Source organism: Theobroma cacao, chromosome 9, assembly GCF_053813885.1.
Source record: "Theobroma cacao isolate CCN51 chromosome 9, ASM5381388v1, whole genome shotgun sequence".
NCBI classification, from domain to species: domain Eukaryota; kingdom Viridiplantae; phylum Streptophyta; class Magnoliopsida; order Malvales; family Malvaceae; genus Theobroma; species Theobroma cacao.
This window is the reverse complement of record NC_142647.1, coordinates 3,298,156-3,321,243: the sequence shown is the minus strand read 5'-3', so window position 1 is coordinate 3,321,243 and position 23,088 is coordinate 3,298,156. Positions and strand designations below refer to the sequence as shown.

General features: G+C 33.8%; 2 protein-coding genes across 4 annotated transcripts; both read right to left on the bottom strand.

The window, feature by feature from the left end:
- Positions 1-269: 269 nt before the first annotated feature.
- On the bottom strand, positions 270-11,819 carry DCL3 (dicer-like 3). Its single transcript, XM_007012399.3, has 25 exons — positions 11,662-11,819; positions 11,365-11,545; positions 11,159-11,272; positions 10,700-10,834; positions 10,498-10,567; positions 10,094-10,158; positions 9,861-9,992; positions 9,608-9,760; positions 9,065-9,194; positions 8,834-8,939; positions 8,563-8,755; positions 8,327-8,487; positions 7,977-8,195; positions 7,603-7,868; positions 6,786-7,057; positions 6,150-6,676; positions 5,973-6,067; positions 4,917-5,143; positions 4,619-4,828; positions 3,537-4,001; positions 2,943-3,215; positions 2,389-2,715; positions 1,690-1,888; positions 916-1,027; positions 270-776 (listed from the first exon to the last, which is right to left on the bottom strand). The coding sequence occupies exons 1-25, from the start codon at positions 11,739-11,741 to the stop codon at positions 569-571; spliced, it is 4,920 nt and encodes a 1,639-aa protein (XP_007012461.3). The 5' UTR covers positions 11,742-11,819; the 3' UTR covers positions 270-568.
- A 4,228-nt stretch (positions 11,820-16,047) lies between these two features.
- On the bottom strand, positions 16,048-21,371 carry CID7 (CTC-interacting domain 7). Of its 3 annotated transcripts, none has more exons than XM_018127672.2 (7): positions 21,026-21,371; positions 19,644-20,184; positions 19,297-19,559; positions 18,209-18,659; positions 18,034-18,104; positions 17,155-17,279; positions 16,048-16,707 (listed from the first exon to the last, which is right to left on the bottom strand). In XM_018127672.2, the coding sequence occupies exons 2-7, from the start codon at positions 20,092-20,094 to the stop codon at positions 16,422-16,424; spliced, it is 1,647 nt and encodes a 548-aa protein (XP_017983161.1). In that variant the 5' UTR covers positions 20,095-20,184; positions 21,026-21,371; the 3' UTR covers positions 16,048-16,421. The 3 variants fall into 3 exon arrangements, with proteins under 3 accessions (XP_017983161.1, XP_007012460.1, XP_007012458.1); XM_007012398.3 differs by having other exon boundaries at positions 19,650-20,184; positions 21,026-21,370; XM_007012396.3 differs by having other exon boundaries at positions 19,297-20,184; positions 21,026-21,370.
- Positions 21,372-23,088: the final 1,717 nt, after the last annotated feature.

Here is a 23,088-nt window from a genome sequence, read left to right as displayed (position 1 = left end):
TATACCACGACTGAAGATGGATTGAGCCTTCAGTCGCAGCATCAACATTTCAAGGAGAATAATGAAAAGAAACAAAAAAAAAAAAAAGGAAAAGAGTAGAAATACATCTTATTATGGCATTACCCTTCTTTAAATATACAACATTTTTTGGCAATGAGGAGTGAATTTATCGAATTTTGTTTGTCATTGGTGAATGAATGACTGTAAATTAACCAAATAGGAACTATTAAGAGCCAATTACAAATATGTGTTCCAAACTCTAGAGCGAATTGCTTTGGTAAAAGCTTTTAGCTTTGGGAATCTGCAATTGTATATCATGTTTTCAAGTAGACAATTACAGAATGATAAAGTACTTATTAGCAATTCTTATTGCTACATTCATTATTAAATGGACTATATACATGTACTTGATATTTTGTTATAGCATGACACTCATGGTCACAGCTTATATTTGACACCGAGAGAACTTGGCTGTCGGGTACTGTAAGGAAAAATGAATGAGATTGTCGACTGCTGGATAATACTAATACCATTCTCTATATCTTGAATCAGAAAGCTTGTAGACTTGTTAGGATTCACCAATGATGAGCTTCCCCCGCTGTTCAAGCTCATAAAGCATAACCAGTGCTGCAGAATCCAATGAACTTTTTTTGTCAGCCCTTGCATCTCCAGTGCATTCAATAGTGCCGAATCTCGGTATATTCAAGGTGATATTTGATACAAAGCTGATAAAGCCCTTTTTCCTTTCAGTACCTTCACCAATTTCCACAAGAGTACTGCATGCGAAAGTAATGATGAGGCCACAGTAGCAGCAGATCAAAAAAATGAAACCTTACCAGAAGGTTGGATGATATATGAATGTTGAAAAGAATGATTTCTAAGTCTAGAACAAAGAAAGAGATGAAAGAGACATACCTTGATTTGTGTTCAGTTGCTGTGAATGTAGGCATAGGCCATAGCAGTTTCTTACAAAGCTCAAAAAGAGCAGTCCTAGGTCCTCCTTTCTTTGTGTTTATTGTTGCAATTACTTGAAAAAAGAGAGACTGTGTCAAGGATAGGTTTAATCATGATAATTCTGCCTAAATTTGGGATGATTGTCTTGCATAAAGCAGAACAAATCCTTCAGGTTTAGAAAAGCAAGAAATGCTAAGCATCAACACCTAATTCTATAGGAAACATGATGAAACCAATCAGATATGATGGAAAATCCTTCTTTGCTCAATGAAAGCACATGGAAAATGTAGAATCATCTCACATGTCTTGCAAACAAAGTCACCCAAGACACCATTTACGCAATTAAATCCAATCTAATTTATTGAGCATGCACCCTTCTATATTATATCAGCTTGCTTTTGTAGACAATGACACCACGTGATTACTGACTTACTATTGAAAGTCAAGGCATGGAAGATCTATATAGACATTTGCTGGCAGAATAAACCAAATAACTAGTTTAACAGAATGGGAATGATCTTTTACAGTTTTTTGGAAAAAAATTTTTCCCTTTTCAGTTCCAGGCCTTGATTCAGTATATTAACTTCAGGAGAGCTCACTCAGTTGGCTTGATAAACTGAGGTATATATCCTCCAACAATTATCATTCAATCATCTAATATCACTCCTACTTCAAATAATCTAAACTTGTTATCCAATCAGAGAAAAGTAAAAAAGACAACTGAAAATTGCATACCTGGGGTGGGAGGGGTAGTACTGCATGCTCTCTTTGAAGAATCATGAGTTGGGGAAGGAACTGTAGTTGAATCTTCAAGCAATTGAATTTTGGCTCTCCTCTGCCTCTTATGGTTTGTTGGCTCTAATGAATCATCATCAGTGGTTTGAGTTGAATCTGCACAGCCCTGTTTCCTTCTCTTGCGGGAGATTCCCCTGTTCTGTTGCAATGGCAAAAATTAACTGAGTAATAAATCATTCCCAATGTGAATACCAACAATCAGTTCTCTACGTGCTTTACTCTATTCATTAGTTTATATCTAAATGACTAAAGCCTAAATGGTAATCAAACATAATGGTTAAAAATAGAGATAAAATTATACATTAGAGTCTTTCATTTCAAAGCTTCAGCTCTCATCATTTACAAAGTAACAAAAAAATCTTATAGAAAAATTTGTACGCTGTAAGATTGCTATTTGGAATATTTTCTACAAATCCATAGAGAGATACACAGACTAGTCATGCATATCATCACCAAATGCAAGCATATATGCAGCACATGAATAAAATAAAAATTAAATATTATATGAAATGAAGGGAACTTTTGATTGGGTAACGGAAGGTGGTGACTGGGGAATCATTGTGAAATTAATGGCTGATCTCCCCATGACCAACCCTCACTCATGTCCCCATGTCTTGGCAAGCTTTAATCAGCATGTACCTCAAGTTCCTTCAACAAATATGAAGCCGCTTTTCCTTTTGCTACTTTTCTGATTCGATCAAACCCCTCTCCAATCAACAAAATATCATCTAGCTGTAATTGAAGCTTGGCATGCACAATTTCCCCATTATATATACATTTTTCCTTAATAAAATATCCAAGAGAGTCACATAGTTCATTCAGTTCCCTAAGTGGAGGCAGCTCAAGCTTATCAGGAGTCACAATTGGGGATAACAGTGGTTCAACAATTCTCCAGACTTCATTGAGATTGAGATTGGTATCGATCAAAATTGCCCCAACAATACTTTCAACCAGGTCTCCAAGAGCCTGTCACAAAGAAAGTATCATAAAGTATTTATCCTCAAGATCCATATGGTCAAATAATCGCCTCAATTGAAATGTCATAAGCTATTCATATAGGGAGTGATTCTAGCAGCCACATGGTATACATGGAAGCTGTATCAAAAATAGTAATGGAATATAACAGAGCCATACAATGTGTTGCTAATTCCGCACTATAAAAAGATTAACAATAATCCAATACTTGAACATACCTTGGGACCTTTTATGCCTGGACCTGATCTGATGGTGTCATGAGATTCAGGGAAGGACTGTACATACTCACTTATTTGGTTTGATAATAAAGTTGAACAATGTTGAAGATGCTTATGAAGGTCATGACGCACAGCAACTTGAGCAAAACTTTCATTATTAACCGAAGCTGAGCGCAGGTCGGTCAATTCTCCTGGATCTATATCAGTGTGATTGTGGTACAGATATTGGGTGATCAGCAAGTCCAACACAGAATCACCAAGAAATTCAAGCCTCTGTAGAAAATTTTCAATATGTAAAAAGGTGAGATCACATGAGACCTAAGCCTGTAAAGCTATATAAGATTATACGAACCACGCATTCAAATTTATATTATTTGATATCAATTTTAAGACTTTTTTCTCCTACTTGTTGGAGAATAAAGACAAAAAGGGAAAAGAGGAAAAAGAGACTACATCTATGTTCTATTAACAAGCTTTCCAGACTACTGACCAATTTTCCTTCTTGGACTCCAAATCCACTTAATCTTTTCTGAGAAAAAAAGGGAATAGAAAATGAACACAAGTACAAGACCAGTAAAGAAATTCTGTCACTACCTGGTAACAGTAGAACTCACCCACAGATGCATGTGTCAAGGCCTCCTGTAAGAAAAACTTAGAAGAAAAATTGTAGCCCATTTTTAACTCTATAATGTGGATTTCATCAGTGGGGACATAAGTTCGTACTGATGCACATCTAATAGCTTCAACTACCAAAGCGGGATCAACTTCAGCATCAATACCAAGCCACTTCATCATATGAAGGGCAGCAATGAGTCCACCACTAATGTAGTATGCTCCTATGAGAGCTTCAACACAATCCGATATGGTTTTAGAACACATCCATCGATGGCCTCTATCACAGGATTTACCAACCTTAACTTTTGGGTCTTCAGTCTGAAATTTTTTATCTAAAGGAACTTCTAAAGAGTCCACCCCACACTTACAAGGAACAGGGCGAAGAGATAGTTGCCCTGGAGCTACCCAACGACGGGGATCAAAAGCACTGTCTCTAATGTATCCCTGTTATATAAGAACAGAATAAATGTAACCAATTAACAGTTTGTAATATTTATAAAATTGGTAAAACAAGAAGAAACAGCATAAAGTTGAACAAAAGAGCAGCTTCTACCAGATTAATTAACAGATAGAATTGACAGCTATTCCAGTGCCTAAACTATAGATTCCAATATTCAGTAATAGCAAGAATTACAAAGGATATGTAAAACAAATCAGATAAAAAAAAGGTGACAAGAATATCAAGACTCCATAAATAAAATATACCATCATTCTACACACTTTTGAGCAAAAAAGGTCATATTATATGATTAGAAGTCCTTCCAATATGGTACAAACATCACGTAATTTTGTAAAGTAATAAGTGTCACAAACTCTGTAAAGCTACAACAATATAGCATTCACAACCATAAACCATTTCTTTGGAAATTATAGAATTAGAGGGCAGCAGATTATAAAATGTAGAGATATTAGATGCACAATGAATGGCAAGAAGGATGGTATAACAAGCAATAATAGTTGCCTTAAAGAAAATATATCCATTAAAAATGGATCTCAGCTTATGCATGAAGCTGAGCCTGTGATTCAAGGACAGGATTCTAGCAGAGATAAGGAAACAGCACCTGTAATCTGCGGTCAGTTCCCAACTTATGCAGGGTTGAATTACAAACTGCCCATGATCGCTTGGCAGATAATTGTCCTTCATGGTTTTTGGGATATCTAAGAAAGAGGTGGCAGCTCACAGCATACTTTAGAACTGAATCCCCAAGCAATTCCAGCCTCTCCATGGAAAAACTTTCACAACATCTAAGTGTTGTTAGTGCTTCCAGGATCTATTTGTTTAAAAAAATTATAAATTATTATTATGGAATGACTCATTTCAGAAATAGACAAAAGTTAGAGGACAACAATAGAGCAAACCAATGAGCTTGGTATATCGAAGTTGCTAGAATGAAAGTTGATCTCTTCTCTAAGTTGGCTAGCCAACATTAAGGACTCCAGCCGGTGCATCAATGATGGTAGCAAGTAAAATGCTTTAAGAACATCTATTGGAACATCAAGGACAAGTAAAAGCTCAGGGGGCATGTGGACATGATTCCGTGGCTTCTCATTAACCAAACCAGCTTGCGATGCCTTAGCTGAAACACCTGCTCAGTTATGGGAAAATATTACAAATCATATAAACAAAAGGTAGAAAGTGCCATTTCAGATTTAAGGACCCAATCAAAGTATCTTGAAATTGAAAATTAATCACTGAATTAATATTTTTTTATTCAAAATCTGTCTTAGGGTGCATGCAATCGTGGCATAAACTAAAACAATCTTTTCAGCAATACTGAAGTATACTGAAATTGAAAACCATTCAGCTGATAACTATTAGCTCTTTAAGTTAAAACTTCAATGTCACCCCTAATATTAAAGCTTTTTCCACCCATTTTTCCTGGAGATTATTTCTGTTGTTCTAACATGGACATCTTTGATGAGAGGATGGGCAAAGCTAGTTAAGTAAATGGCTGATCGTGAGTAATAACCACCATGCTTCTCTTACTGCCCACAGACTCTCTTTAACAATATTCAAGATGTGAAATATATTCCATACCAGCTATTCTCCTTTGCAACTACCTTTTCTCCATATTCTTGTTTACCCCATGCAAATCTGGCATCACTAGATCATGAAACCACAAACCCTACCTGAAAATTTTGAGAGCTGTATACAGTGCCGGATTAACTGATAAAAAGAGTTTTCTTTTAACATATGGAATGTTTATACTTCTTTCAGCTGATTCTTTGTTTTAAACAGGCTTAAAAGTTCAAAGAATCTATAGTGGTAAGCAGAACAAAAACTTCCACTTTTGTTGGATTAGAGGTAGCAAACTGTTTTAAGAATTATGAACTGGATAAGATTATTATAAAACAAGATGATGAAAATTACACCTACAGAAACTCCTATTCTAATATAGCTAAAAATTGACAAACCTTCATCATTGAAATTCACAAGCAAGTTGTGCGGGTTATGACTCTGCTTTAACAGCAACAAAGGCTGTCCTGGATGTTTAAGCACGATCCCATACCTGATCAGAGCTAATGTTGTCATTGGAACCATAATAGTGATGCAGATATACAGAACATTAGCTGGAATTACCTATCACTTACTTTTTATGGAAGTATTCAGAGAAGGTAGCAAACTCTGATGAGACAGAATCAACAATTTCATTGAAAGAACTGTCAGCAGATGTATTGCTCACTAATTCAAGGATGGAGTAGATTCTTCCAGTATGAATAGCTACTACTACCATATTCCTAAGATTGTTAACATCAACTGAACGGTTAGCAAAGTGGATTATATTGGTCCCCTTGCATTCTGTCACAGATGAACCAGTCCGGTTCAATGATAGATTGCCTCCATCACCATCGGATTGCTCAGTGCCTAACAAAGAATTTTTATTTAAAAATTCTACAGCAAATGTACAAGCTGTTACTGCTGGCCAATTTATTCTCAATTCATTGCTTAAACTGTCCTCAAGGGGTAGAAGCAAATACATGTTGGAGGGACTCCACAAAGAGCTTGTTTTATTCTGAAGTAGAAATTCTCTTCGTGTTCCAGATGATTTAGATCCAACAAATAACCTCCCAAACAAGCCATTAAAGAAAAATTCCTGAAAGCGCTTTGCTTTCATCATCTAGAGTGAAGAAAAGAAAAACAAAACAAAGTGAAGAACAATGAGATCAAAACAAATATATTATCTAGAAGAAAGAAACAGAAAAAAATTTGCAACATTATGTTTATACCTGGTCTGCATCCAAATGCACTTGCCCACATGAAGAGACACAAGTCTTAACCATCTTTCGAATCAAGTAGAGATCCAATTCAATATTCCCCACATCATCAGCAAGCTTGGATTCAATTAGAAGAACAAATCCAGAATAAACCACGCTAATGATATTGCAGGAGAAGTTAAATTTATAGGCAAAGAAAACAGCAGCATCAGGTTTTTCTCCCCAGCTTCCAGATAATGCATGAATGCAAGTTGTTCCATGCAGTTCCTTCCGTTTTGTAGTTCCTTTGTACCAGAAAAAAGGAAAACCAAGAATATGAAGTCAATTTATTTTCTACAAGACTAGAAAATGCAAACAAGGATACTAGATAGAAAGCCAAAAACTAAGACATCACGACCACACAATCATACATCCAGAAATCAAGCAAGTAAAAACTGGCCAAATCTAACAGGCAGTCGTGCAAGTGATGTAGCATTGCTAAATACTATAGCAAAACACTATCTTAGTGATTGTTCATTGCTATACCTTGTGAAGTAACAATCAGCAAGTAAAAAACAGTCTATTGCTAATATTTTCATTATTGCTATGAAGATCGTGAATAGTGTTGATTCAAGTAGTAAGGCACACTTTTATGCAGATGATGACAAAGGGCTCAAGAAAGAGAGTAGCTATTCATTCATTTAAAGAGCAATATTGTTCAATTTTGAACTCAGGTCCACTATACTTATCACGAGCCATAATGGAGGACATTTATAACTTTTCTTGCGTACTTGAAACCAAGTTGCAAAGTGAGTCATGAGTTTCATACTTAGAAAGTTTATGTCTATACCTGCACCTGAACCTGAATCTTTTCCTTTAGCAACACAATGATTTTGTGAAGGCTCTTCAATGGTTGGAAGAAGATGATCATCCAATGCGCCCATTTGATGAAGCTGCTTACATGCTTCCAAGCATACAAGCTGCTTTGCTAAATGAGAATTCCTAGATAGAGGACCAACAATTGTTTGCAAGGCTGCATTAACAGGTAATAATAATTTACACTCGTATAACCCTCCAGAAAATGTTAACTTGAAACTCGGCTTTGGCACGTAATACCTATTGAGCAGAGGACAATATGTGAGATTAATGGATTCTACAAATTACACAAATATAGTGAAAAGTGAAAATGAAATAACTATAAAACAAGAAAAACAGAATGCATACTTATCACCAGGGAGCTTTTCACAATATCGTTGCAGGAGGCTAACAGCAGAATCTGCAGTAACTGAAGCTCCAGTAGCATCCACAATATAAACATTAGTTTCTTTGACTGTAGGATTTTTGAGAAGGCATAGATCAGGGTCTCTATTAATAGCTGTAGTTGTCACTGAATATTCACTCCTGATTATATCATATAGTTGATTTCTTTGTTGGACATTTCCCCTGTCATCACATCAGTTAGACTATATGCCACTATTTCATAAAATAGAGACGCCCATGACAAGAAATCTCCAGAGATTTAGAAGTATTACAGACAAGCAACATATGCATACTTAGCAAGGAACACGCTTTACCTCTCAAGCATCATGATGAATTGGGAATTACTCAGCCTAGCTCTTCCTCGAGATTGTACATAACTCCGGACTGTCTTGGGCAGGTCAAAACGTATCACACAGGAGCAGTTTGGAACATGAATTCCCTCCTCAACCACATCAGTAGCAAATAATAGATTCACCTACATCAAGTTTTTAGATTATAATATATAGATTTACATCTGTGTTTATAAGCTATTATATAAAAGATCAGATACCTTCCCAGATCGAAATGAATCCAAGGTTTCCTTTTGCATTTTTGGTGCCAGGGAATCAACTGATGTGTTACTTCCAGTCAAATATGAAACCGTGAAATGTGACAAATAGGTTACTTTCTTCACAAATCTTTCAATTACTTTAGCAGTAACAATTCTTTCAACAAAAATGAGGCACAATACTTCTCTAGTTTCTCTGCAACCAAAAAATTAATCATAATCCAACATAGTGTTATTATATTTCAAGAAACCAACCAGTGAAGTTTTTTATTACCCAAATGATTGGAAAACTTGAAGTAGTTCATGCAGTTTTGGAGATATATAGCCAAGATCTACTGCCTTGAAATAGTCAAACCCAGAATTCAGAAAATTTTCATCACCTACAGAGATGAGAAGAGAACAATATTAGTAACAGACAAATGTATTTAATGACTAGTGAACTTCAACTTCTCTAAATATGGTAAACCAGATAAGGAACAAAGATATATGGTATAGCACAACATACCAAGGGGAAGAGACTCCCCAATTATACGTAGCACTTCCTCAAGGAAATTTTTACACTGCAAGATGATTTCTTTATATGTTTCACACTCCTCTTTGGCGTCAGGGATATTCTCCAGACAGACTTTAACAGCCTAAGAACAGAGAAATTTAAAGCACATTAACTCAGGAGGAAATGGGAAGACATAGCAGAAATAAACAATGTAATGCCCAAATAAACCTTATCTCAGTTAAGCTATGGTGATATATAAATCACTATATTTCAAAGGAAGATTAAGACATTTAGGTGGATATTTAAGAAACACAATCCAGGGTTGTTGTCAAACATGACTCGGCTAACTTTTTATTTGATTAATTTATCTATCTAAGTTGAACCAAACAAAAAATGTATCTATTTGAGTAAATAAATAGTAATTAAAAGACATGTCTGTTACAAGAGCAGCTTGAATATTATCTGGTAAGGCAAAACAAGAGGAACACACTTTTCCTCTTCAACAATCATTCTCCTATCCTCTCTAGTTGTAATTTACTGACACCACAATCATACCTCATAAGCACATATTAGACCAAGATTGTCAAGGCAATGCAGAATCTTAGCATGGTCATTTGATAATCGCTTTCGTAGTGTCTTCAACTTATCATCCATGTCTTTAAAAGAAGTTTGTGGTGAGCCTTGTAACTTTGACAATGAAGCATCTATCTATCCAGAAAAAATAAAAGGCCTTCAACATCCCACATGTAAAGAGTAAAACAACATATTTCCACTCAAATGTGCATCACTTATATAAGTGCATGGATACCTTTAACCAATAGGCTTCTGCCATTGCTTTCAAATCCAAACTAGAGAATTGTGTTGGATCATAGAACCTACAACTTTCTTTTGCAGAAGGAACATATGCTTCCATCTCTGTCCTGTCTTGAATAGTATATATCTGCAGAAGCACATATTCAAGATATTGTTCATAGTAACATGGGACTTTTAATCCTGCAACAGTCATAACTAACCACAAAAGCTAAACAAATATATAAATACCAAGCAATCCAAAACACTTTCAAGTTCTGATATTTGAGCCTCACAATCACTGCTGGATGAAACACCTGCACAAAGTTGAGTTACAAAAGCCATGTAAAAGCATAGGACCCAAAACTTATTAAGATATATATATCAATGTGCCTATAAGGAAACCAAATCAGGTGCAAAATTTCTGCAACAAATGTATCAAGAAGGACAAGGTTTCAACTTCATTTATTTTTCTTCATCAACTGATCCTCAACGATTCAAATAATTCATGAACCATAGTTTTAGATCCTGAAGTCACTCTTTTGAAATAGGAACAAAGATCAACCATATGGGAATTTAAACAAAAAAGAAAAAGAAAAACTTATGAAGAGGAAACACTTCAATATCAGATGTAAAAAATAATATCAATACCTTACCTTTGCTAATGACAGGTGATGCTGTCATTCCAAATATCTTTGGCTTGTTATTAGATTTGTGATAAAATTCCTTAACCAAAACAACAAACACAATAATATTTTCATTTTTAATCAGAAAACAAACAGATGAATGATAAAGGATTAGAGAAAATAAAGTAAACAGTCATTAAATTCTAGCAAAAAGATGATGCAGATTTCTGACCTTCATTATTTTTGTATAAGGATGGTTGCCAGTAGCACGGTGGCACTCATCTATTATCATTAAGGACACCATCTCTAGACTCAAGAATGCCTTCCTCAAGGCATCCAGTAGAATCTGGGGTGTCATAACAAGAACCTACAAGATCAAGGATACACATGTGCACATCAGCTATAACCTGATTTACATGTGAAGAATGACATCAACAACGACTGTCCCTTTCATGCACTCAATTACAATGTATCTTGCACCTTCAAACATTATCAAGGAATAATGTTTGCAATATGCAGTCACAAGAAGTGAATGAAGAAACATCAGTGCCAACAATTACGACAGAGGATTCCCAAAGTGAGTGAGAATGCTAGAACCCAAAAGGAATTTCTACGCAAGCTAACAGATATAGGGTTCAATGAATTAGCATACAAAATAGCCTTCTTGGAGCTGCTTAAAAAATAAACTTACATCATGCTCCTTTATTTCTTTCTTCCAACAACCCGCGTTCCATTCGTCAACTCCCTTAGCTCCATAATACTGTTCAACTTCCAGATTTGTATGAAGTTTTATATATTCAAATTGCTGCAACAAAAAGAAAAAAAACACAAATTCAATGTCCAATTTTTCACATTACTAAAAGAAAGTTCAAACATTAGATGACAAAAAAATTATACCTGATTAACTAGATGAACAGTGGGAGCCAAGAAAATAATCAACTTTTTATTGTCAAAGGACCTGATAGCTTGACCAAAATCGTTAATGAGCATCACAGCTATCATTGTCTTCCCTCCGCCGGTATCCAACACTGCTATTATGTTTCTCTTCTTTGCAACTTCATACACCTCCAATTGATACCTACAACACAAAAACAAAAAACCACATGCTTGCTTATAAAATTAAAAAAAAAAAAACCCTTACATTACTGACACTAATAATCCCAAACTCAGAAAAAGAAAAGGGAAAGAGCAAACCCTCTGGGGTTCAAGTCCTTCGGATTTGAAGGTGAAGAAGGGTCTTCCTTAGCAGGATCATTATTGTCTAAAACCATCATATCAGGTGGGTCTGAGTTTATCTCACTGAAGCTGCTTTTCAGAGGGTTGCCCTGCTCCTCCTTTGGAGAATGCACGTTGATTATTTATAAAAAGAACAATGAGATGAGAAAAAAAAAATCAAAATTTTATTGAATGGGATGGACTAGAATGAAAAAAGAAAAAAAATTATGATGAAAAACACATGAAACGTGAAGCCCTGAATGAAGAGTGGTTATGAAAACTGGTAATCATGGGGTGTATGTGAATGGGACATTGATTCTATAAATTTGACTCTGTTTTTGGGATTTCTAATTAACTTAGTATTTGGTTTTTTTATTTATGGAAGAAAAAAAAACCAAATAAGGCCTCGGAATCGGAAGCGAGTATGATCAAAATTCAAGAGCCCTGCTTCCCAACACAGCACGGTCTGCAATTACTCTTCGCTATAAACCAGACGAGACGCACTGGTCAGCACAGAATTGTTGTGTATTGTACCATCGACATAAGCAAAAAAAAATGGGGGAAAAAAATACGTTTTCGTGAAGTTCTTTTGTTTTAATATGACTCATCAAAGGCAATATCATCAAGAGATGCAAGCTTGACTACTCGAGGACTTTCAAACAAGGTCAGACGAGTTGGACTGAAGCTGTTTGGTTCACTGCGCGATGGTGGGGAATGCAACACGGCCCAATGCTCAGTTGACACGTAATGCCCCCAGTTTCTTAAGTGGGACCCAATGCGGCCTTGGGTTGGTACCTTCTCTTTTTCTAAGGCCATGGGTTCACTCTTCAGCAACCTTAAAAGAAACTGGTTGATGAGTTCCTGGAAAAATACGGCAGTTAGTCTAATGCACAGTTCTGTTGCTTTCGTGATTTTGTCACCAGTACATGAATATATTTGGGTTTTGATGTTTGGTGGAAAACTATAAGAGATTGATAGCGATAGTTACATTTTTTGTATAATCAGAGTATTTGAACATATAAATATAATAAAGTTTTCTTTATTTATTATAATTTTTTTTAAATTAAATATTCATTTTAAAAATCGAAGATAATATCAAAACAAACGTTATCTTTGCTATTATTTTTTTCATATCACGTAATAATCTCACATTCATTAAATTAGAGGTATTTTAGACATATAAATATAATAAAAAAAATTTCATAATTATAACTAATTGATTTTAAGTTTAATACTATCTAAAATTTAACATAATTTAACATTATATTTCAATATAATTTAAAATGGTATCATAATAGACAATGCCTTTATTGTTACCTCTTTTGTAATTTATGTTATGTGATAAGTTTGTAATTTCTAAAAGCAAAGGGAGTATTAGAGTGATAATAATTCTATGTCTATTAAATTGAGAATATTTTGAACATATAAATATAACAAAAGTTTTTTCACCTATTACTAATTAGTTTTAGAGTAGATGTTCACCATAATTTAACAAAAACTTATTTTGGTCCTTGGCATGGAATTTGGAATCATTTTTTTTACTTCCTGAGAATGTGCCAAACCAAATAAGATGATTTTCTTTTACCCGTAGATATCATATCCTTAGCAAATTTTTATATATTTTTTTTCGATTCAACCAATCCAACCAATCTAATTTTTAAATAAAATTTAACATTAAATATATATATATATATTAAATACAGTAGAAAGATATAAAAAGTATTTGAATAAATAAATAAAGCTTTTAATTAACATTTAAGAGGGTAAAGGTTCAAAATTTTGTATTAAAAAAATTTAAAGATTACAAATAAAAATTTTAATAAAAAACAATTTTACAATTTAAAAATCCAATAAAATCAATTTAACCAGAAAATTGATCGATTCCCGATCGGATCAACTTTTCAGCTATTTATCCCTCAATCAGACAAAAAAGATTATCGATTCATCTAATCAATTCAGTCCGTTCGATTTTTTTGAGGTCAAATCTCTATATTCATGCATTTTATTCAATTTAATCATCGCACTCAAAATTGAAGTAATTTAGTTTCTTAATTTTGAGAATTACTTTAATTTAGTCTTTAGGCATCAAATTTTACCATTAAAATAAAAAACATCAATGTTGATGTGACACATTTTAAAAATATGGTACCAACATGATGACGTGACATGCTACGTGGCACCAACGTGATGACATAACAGTGCTACGTGACACTAATATGATGACATAACAATTCTGACATGGCACTGACATGCTGACGTGTTAATGCCACATGGTAGACAAAAATTTTTAAAAAAATTAGTGCTACGTTATAAAGACTAAATTAAACAAAAATATATAATATAATAACTAAATTGAATAAAACTGAGATGCTGAATGACTCAATTGAAAAAAATTTAAAAATTATAAATATTTAAGTAGATGATAGATATACTTATTAATAAATCAAATATTTAAGTGTAAAAGATTTATAGTGTTAAAAAAGATATATAAATATTTTCTTAATTATTTGATTCTAGAATTTTACATTAATTTATATTTTTTGTAAAAATTAAGTTTGAATTATCCTTTTATAAAAAACTTTAAAAAAATTACATAACTAAAATCAAATTTAAATGAATAACTTATATTATATATAAAATAATATAATATAAAAGATTAAATAAATTCTTTTTTATTTATAAAAATATAAAAACAACCCTCCCTCTACCTCATGTTATTTTGCTGTGATTATCTCTAGTTGTTGTTTAAGGTTTCGCTATCCTTTGTGCTTACTTTCGGGGTTGTAAATGTTGGGTTATTGCGTGATCAAGGGTGATCTTGTTCTGCACTTGTTTTGCAGAGTGATTTTTTTATAGGTGGAGGGAGGGTTGTCTTTCTCCTTCTTATTCTTGTTTTTTATCTCGAGGAATGAATTCCAACTTTTCCAAAAAAAAAAATCAAATAATTTCAAAATTTTTTACTATTATAAATAGAAGAAAAAAATTTATTTAGTTTTTATACTATTTTATTTCAACATAATGCAAATTATTCATTTAAATTTGACTTTAAGTATAATTTTATTTTCAAAATTTTTTTTATAGAAGGAGAATTCAAGTTTAATTTTTACAAATAAGATAAATTAATGTACATTTTCTACAATCAAATAATTAAATAAAAAAATATTTATATATTTTTTAACATCATAAATGTTTTACACTTAAATATTTAACTTATTAATAAGTACATCTATTATCTACTTAAATATTTGTACTTTTCAAATATATTTTTTTAATTTAACCTCTCAACATCTTAATTTTGTTAAATTTAGTCATTGTATTATATATTTTTATTTAATTTAATCCTTATGACGTGACATTTTTTTAAAAATTTTGTTGATCTACTACGTGACACCGACGCATAAGTATATCAATGCCACATCATCTATTAGTACCATGTGACACTGTCACATCATCACGTTGGTGCGATATGACATGTCGAGTCATCATGTGGCACCATATAATCAAATGTGCCATGTTAGCATGTACGTTAACGATGATATTATTCTTTTTAATGGTAAAATTGAATATCATTAGAGGGATAGACTAAATTGAAATAATTTTTAAAATTAAAAGATTAAATTATTTTAATTTTAAGTACATTAACTAAATTGAATAAAATACATGAGTATAAAAACTTTGTGAATATTTTGACCCTTTTTCTTTCATTGGTATAAACAGTTACACCATGTTAAGAAAGGAAGTGAAAAGAAGAAAATGAGGTGGAAAGAAAGGGAGGTAAAATCAGGTGGAAACAGAGGGAAGGGAAGGGGACCCATATTTGATATTTCTGAAAAATGGAAATGACTATTACACACTTTGATCTACATTAATTTACAAGTTTACCAGATTTAACTCGTTCACTAATCACCATCCAAGCATCTTCTCAGCATGTTCCTCCGCTTATTAATTTCTTGGCATTGCTATCAATGTTTTCACCCATTTCTTCGAGTTTTATTGATATTTTATCCTTATTTGTTTGGTAGGTCCATGTGTGGCAATGGATATTTATTATTTATTTATATTAATTTGGTAGTTCTTTATTTATTACTCCTTTTACTTATCCCATAGCAACCGCGTTTAGTGGTTTTATTTGAAAAAAATAATATATTCATATATTTGTTCAAATACATAATGCGAGCATAATGGTATGTATTGAATTACTAGATTTATGCCTTTTAAAAAATTACGAACCTTAGTGATGCAAATTTTGACAAAAGAATCCGGTTCTGACAGCATTAAGCAATTTTTGGGACAAGAGTTACCCTTGATGAATCGTACTATCATGTAATCCAATTCTATCAGTTAAATCTGAGAATTAACCCAAAATGAAAAACAAAAAGGAATTTAACAAAGTAAAAATTAAGATACAAAATTAACAAAACGGAGAAAAGAAGTTGCTGGCTGGTGTCAGCCCCATCCCCCGATGCTACCAAAATGCAATTGCTGCTGTCATCTGTCTACACATTAATGATACACTTCTAATTCCTTTTTTCCCCACTTTTTCTCTTTCCCCTAGCTTCTCTTTCCTTTTTTTCCAAATCTTTTTTCGATTTTTTTATCCTTTTTTTTTCAGAGTTCAACTACTTTGTCTTCCGTTTCCTCCCATGTACAGATACAAGAATGACTATGACGACTAAGACTTCTTGAGTTTTTCTGTTGTGTCAAAAACTCCTATACCTCACGCTGTCATGTCCATGGCTTCAATATATCACAACTCGAAGTAGCCCTGGCTGTGGTTCTGTATAGTCAAGGCACTCTTCTTCAAGGAGATATCGCTGTACAGCAACTGGAAGTCTTGCTGGAGTACGAGAGCCCCTAGTATGGTGGCCAGTTCCAACACATATGTAAACCTGCAGACGCTGATCTGCTGCCCGTGCTGTGCTCCTGAGCACCGACAGTTCATGCTTCAGCATGTGAATGGCTTCACTAACATGCAACCCATGCAGGTCTATCATCCGCTCCTGCCCTCTGACATTCTCTGGGTTCCTATATTTTTATAGTTCATAAACAGTCAAACAGAACAAACTAGTATTGAGCCTACCAATTAGTCTTAATCTAAAAAGATTTTAGATTACTGAAAATAAGAACCAACAATTACCAAAATAACCAATTGACAAACTCAGGTATATTAGTTCATCACAGCTATACGTATGACAACTGAAAAGAGGAAGGAGTTAGAGAAAGGAGAAAGGTTGGGGGTGGAAGAAGGGAGAAAGGGAGGGATAGGAACCAATTATACTTAAAGCTGCAGGGATGAATACTAACTCCACAGATATCAGCAACCAATGCCTTATCATCCACCAGAAAATATCTTACTACCCCATTGATAAACAGATCTTAAAAGCAATAACAATAATAGCAACAGAAGAATGGATTGAAGCCTGTTAACTGCCAAGTCAAATGACCAAGTGCAACAGGAAAGATATGACAAACCTCTGGCGATATATAGACTCTTGAGCTTTTCCATGAGCTGCCTTCATATGCATATTATGTAGTTGCCCTTTCACACTAAGTTCCTTTGCTAGAGCCTTATTGCCAATAACAAATGCTTGATGTGCCTATTTTAAAATATATAAAAAAATCAGTTAACAATAAGGATAAGTTTAACAGGATAAGTTCAGTAGGGGAGAGGGATATTAGTGATGAACAATAGAGCAGACTTCAAATGCAAGATTTGACACTGGAGTCACACTTTAGAATCATCTGCCTGTCTGAGTTGATGCACGCTGTACTAGTGTAATAGCATCAACTTTGGAAAGCAAGAGCTATTTATCAAAACACATATTCATTCAGGATATTTAAACAGAGTTGTGACAGATACATTCTTCCTATGTACATTATAAAATGTCACTAGACTTCTTTAATTCCCAAATTGATAAAGTCCGCTAACTGCATTAGTCAACACAAAAAATTCAATGAAGCTTACCATAAGAGAGGGGATGGGGCCATGGGGGGAATACTAATGGAATTCACACCTATGAATAATATTATTTGATTGCACATCTAGCTAAGCTGATTGATGCCTAATATAACTTAGTGGACAACTTTAAAGTTACAGATAAAGGTAGTACAAGCAGATGTAAATATTGAACAATTATACAAGAAATGGGCTAAAAAAGGGAACTCATTACCCAGGGTTAATACTGCAAAAGAAGCACAAATACATGAAGTAATAAAAGGGAAAAAGAAAAAGTGGCTGGCAATTAGGCTAAAACATGGTTGAACAACTCATTTTGTCACTTGCTAAACAAAAATGTCAAGCCTATAAATATGTCAGTTAAACTATGTGCAATTTGATTTTCAAGGAGATACCTGTTCAAGGTATGCATTACGTAAACGTGCATGGTCTCGAGCTTCTTCACGCAGTTCAGAGTACAAATTTGCTGCCAGCTCAATAATGTTAAAGCAAATAGATATGCACAAAGGAATAGATCACTCCTACTTAAATCTGTATAAATGATTAACTTTATTGAGTGCAGAATATTACCCACTGCATCTCCAGTTTCAAGCCAAACAGGAGCAGATCGAGCTGAACCACGAGTCTGCAACCTATTAGCATGAACCCCTCTTCCAGGTGCAGCACTGTAGGTATTAGCCAACGCATGAGAACTTCTACTTGAGCCAACAGTTGAATCGGCAGAACCATTTCTATCGTACTTCCATATTCCGGAATCTTGAGATGCCATTTTCCTGACAGCTGAAGCAAAATCTATGGCACCTCTAGATGAAAGGGAAGAACCGGACTTGAACATAAGCATATTTTCCTTGTCAGAAGTTCGATAAGGATTGGCACTGTGTTGAAGATCATCTCCTGCATATTTTGGAGGACCACTCTGACCATCTGACACAGTAAGCGCAGGAAAGTCTAGTGTGCTCAGATTGGGAGCTGACAAGGTCTTTGAATTCAGATTCTGGTTGAAACCACCATCAACTTGAAGCTGCAATAAAAATCAAACTGACCCATGAAATGATAAACAATTTAAGACAATTAAGAAGGAAATGAAAATTTTTGAGTATGCTGGAAAACATGCCCATGAGCCACAAAGCACATCACAAAAACCTTAGAAGATATAACTTCAAAAAAAAAAAAAAAAAGAGAAAGGAAGCGAAAATCCCTTCATGAAAAAACTACCCCTCTGTAACAGGCCACAGAATATTATGAACCAGGCTACATACAAGACTGGTTGAATTGTGTCACCTCAAAACTGCATGAGGAGCCAGCTTTCCTGTCAAACCACAGTTAGCATCCAAAAAATTATCATCCATTGCATCCACAGCAGATTCTCAACATGATAATTCCATAAATATGGCATAAAAAGAAAGAAGAAGAAAAATGGCGATTCCAGAGTAAAAATTAAGGAACATAAAAAACTGAAGTAAAGAAACATCCTTCCATCCTGATTTTGACCACAAACCATTCCTTTAGTAGTTCTGCAACTACCTAGCAATTTAATCAGAAAACATAGAACATAAAACTTGAAGTTGCAAGCAACTGATGCATTGCTGTATCTCCAAACAAAGGATAAATGCAAGGACTTGAAACATGGCCAACAAAAACATTCGAGCATCACTCACCTCAAGCTGAGTGAGCATCTCAATAGTCAGATTTAAGTCACAACTATTGGCAAAATAAACTTCAGCAAGGCTTTCAGCAGCAAATCCAGGGAATTGAGACGCCAGAAACTCCACAGGGTTCATTTCAGTATCATCGATAATTGTGTGCTCACCTAACATATCATTGACGAATCCATGTCTAGAGTTTCCATCATATGGATGTCCCTCCCTCCCATTGCCAAGTAGCTGATCACTGTTAACAAGTTGTTTGTCCCAATGTTTGGCTGGAAAATGCGAAAAACTAGCTGAAGTAGGATCCTCTCCATAGGACGAAACAGGATATCTCAATTTTTCAGCATAGTTATTACCATTACCATAATGCTGCAGTAGTTCCTGCTGATCACCAAATGCATAACCACTACCAGCAGAAGCAGGAAACCTTGAAGCTTCGCTACCATCATGCAAGGACAAACCTGCTAAAGAGAGGCTCCCAGACCCAATTCCTTGAGAATCATCCTCATTAATAACCTTAAAGTCTGGGGTAATGTCATCAGGCAGCTGGCGACGCCAGAACTGATGAGCCTCTTCATCAGAATTATTGGAAACAGAAGACTCTGACCGATCAAGCACTGCTTTTCCTATGGTCCCAGAAGTAGCAAATTTTGCTGCTGCATCAGCTGCGCTAGTGCTTCCGGAAGAAGCTGGTGACCTAAGGGAAAAGGGAACAAACTCTGCAGCATTAGGATTCAAAGTTGTTACCTTGCTAGGGGTATTTAGTTTGGTGTCACTAATTTGGGTCCCTTTCTTTAATAAGCTCATTCTTTACTTAAATGAAAAAAGATTCTACATAGATATAGGAAACAGATGCAGAGGATACACCCTTGATTTCCACTAAACTCTACCCAAAACCTGCAAAACCGTCCATCATATCACATTATTAATAAGTCAAACTTACAAAAGAATCTTAAATTAAAGACAAACACACACACATAAATCCAGTCCTTACTAAAAAGAACTCAATAGCCAAATCGAGAATGACATTAATACCAAAAAGCACCAAATCTCAACGGCACTCTTTATAGAAATTTTTACAATGGTAATTCCCATGAAAATAATGATGATGACGACAATGATGAAGATGATAGTAGAAACATTAATAACCATATTTGACTCTTATGCATGCAGAATCCATTGCTTTGAACGAAACAAACATAATACTATGATTAATTAACAACTGAATGGCAACTAAAGCTCATCATTTCTTATAACCAACATCAAAATAAGATTAATTGAAAATTATAAGTTAAAGTATAAGATTTTAATTAAATCAAGTGCAATAAAGAGACCAAAATTTTGCCAAGACACTGTTCAAAACCCTAGAATTCACTCCTCAACAAAATTTTAACCTGAAAAGAAAAAGAAAGCACAAAATTCTCAAGTAATAATTAAACAACAAGCTCATTAAATTAAAAACCCTAATATTAATAATCAAAAACTGAAATTTCCATGAAAAAAATAAAACCAAATTCAAGCTTTCTAATTAAACAAAACCTTAAAACGGAAGGCAAGCATAAATCAAAGCTATAATCTCGCATTATCCAAGCCAGTAATTACAAGAGATCTCAAGTCAATCCAACACACACACACACACACACACACACACACACACACACAAAAGGAAAAATTCGAAATAAACAGAGCTAAAAAAGAATAAATGAAGAATCGAGAGATCTAAAGGAGAAATTTATACCTTTGCGAAACAAATCAAAAGGATCCATAGCTAAAGAGATCAGATGAGAAGACAAAAAAAAATTATAAAACAGAGGATAAGAAGATACCAACAAAACAAATAATTTTCGGAGATTTTTTTAAAAAAATTTAATTGGGATTTGAGCTTTTGGTTTTTGTTTTTCTTTGGCTGTGCACTATGTTATCTCAGCTTTTGGTTTCACAGGCTTCTCTGTATCTTTCCTTTCTATCTCTTTCTCTGCCCCTTTTTTGTTTTTCCTTCTCTCTTTGGTCTTTCCTTTTTTTTTTTTTTTTTGTTTGAAAATGGCTTTAGCTAACAGCCTAAGAGCACTACTACCACCACCACCACAAAAATATAAAACAAAGACACCCAACCCCTCCGCCACTCGATTTGACCTCTTTTTCCTTTCTTTCTTTTTTTTTTTTTAATTCTCTCTCTCTGTTTATGGATCCTCTAATCCTACAGTTATTTAATTAACAATCTAATCTAATACTAGGTAATAATTAATCACTTGGGATTTGGGATTCCGGAAATAGAAGGGTAAACCCCAAACATTCACGCTTGATTGCTACGACTTTCTTTGATTTTTTTCTTTTTTTTTTATTTTCTCTTATCTCACCCCATATGGCCGCAATAAGCAAGAAGCCCCTCTAGTTTTACCAAATTTAAGGAATAAATAGTGAAAAAAAGAAAACCATATAAAAAATTTGAAGGTTTTTTTATGCAATGAACTAAAAATTCTCATATTCATTTGATTATGATACATTCGTAATTTTAAAAATCTAAAATATTACATAAAAAAATCAAAATGAAAAAATTTTCAATTTTTTATTATTATTTGGTATCAAGAACCTTTTTCAATTTGGTGGTGTTATACAGATTTGGAGTGATATAAACAAGTTTTTCTTTAAAAAAAATATATTTTTTATGAGTCATTTATTGTTATTTCAAAATACTTATCAAATAATGTATACAACCTTCACTTTTATAAATTTTTTAAAATCTCTCTATTTATTATTCTGTTTATATTTTTTAAAATGTTTAACACGGCGTTTAACTTAAAAAAAGAAAATATAAAAAAAAAAGAAAAATGTGATTCCCCCACAAAAATATAAATATAATTACCAAAAGCAATTTGCTATAATTGGATTTGCTTTCACATCCTAAAGAGACTTCTCTTCCGCCCATGCTTGAGCCAACCAAGCCAACTGCTGTTTTCTTTCTAATTTTACACGACATCTTAACCGCTCACAGTAAATGACAAAATCAGTTGTTAACCGCAGCCATATCAAATTCCGCCCTTTTCCCCCATGTCCTGTATTTTTTTTTTCTTAAAATTAGTTCTCACAATTTCTTTTTTTTTTTTTTTGGTCAGGTTTCTAACAAAATTAATTCTCACTTAACCAAATTGTAGTAATAAATAGGCAAAGGAGAAATGCTTAAGCCGGATAGAGCAGCCCATCCTACAACGATAGTGATATCTTTGTTCTTGTTCTACCAAACTCAAAAGACTACGTCGGCTTGACTCCAAAACTTCGAGTACGATTTAACTGTTAACCAAATAATGTTGGCACCACTTGCCCCTGGTTAAGTGAATGTGATCAAAACATACAGACGCCGGAATCAGTATGCAATTGCTATCCTTATTTTATACCAAATAATTTGTCAAGCACATGATCCAACCTCTGGAATAAATAGATTAGCTAGTTAATTAAAGAGGCCATACCTGGCAAAGAGACCAATCATTTATTCATTTAAAAGATTCAAACCTCTAGGTTTAGACACCCCTTGCCTTAATGCAGATTTGACCATCATAAATTTTTATTTTTATTTTTGTATTTTAGATATTTAATTTTTCTCTCACCATAGAAAGAGTAATACAAATTATTGTTTATAGTTGGTGTTAATGGTTATTAAAAAAAAAAAGAGTAGAGATGAAAATATATATATTTTATATTCGAATTTATATCTTATATCATTTGACTTGATTAAATAGAATTAGTGTATTTTATAATTAGTTTCATTTAGCATTTAAATAGTAAAATTACTATTTGTTACGAGTT

Coding starts and splice junctions, on each gene's coding strand:
- DCL3 (XM_007012399.3), bottom strand. CDS start 11,741: ATGATGGTTTTAGACAATAATGATCCTGCTAAGGAAGACCCTTCTTCA. Junction 11,546..11,661: donor AAGGACTTGAACCCCAGAGG/GTTTGCTCTTTC, acceptor TTTGTGTTGTAG/GTATCAATTGGAGGTGTATG. Junction 1,028..1,689: donor TACTACCCCTCCCACCCCAG/GTATGCAATTTT, acceptor TCTTTTTTCAAG/TAATTGCAACAATAAACACA.
- CID7 (XM_007012396.3), bottom strand. CDS start 20,094: ATGAGCTTATTAAAGAAAGGGACCCAAATTAGTGACACCAAACTAAAT. Junction 18,660..19,296: donor AGATGCTCACTCAGCTTGAG/GTGAGTGATGCT, acceptor TTTTTATTGCAG/CTTCAAGTTGATGGTGGTTT. Junction 16,708..17,154: donor GAGTCTATATATCGCCAGAG/GTTTGTCATATC, acceptor ATAAAAATATAG/GAACCCAGAGAATGTCAGAG.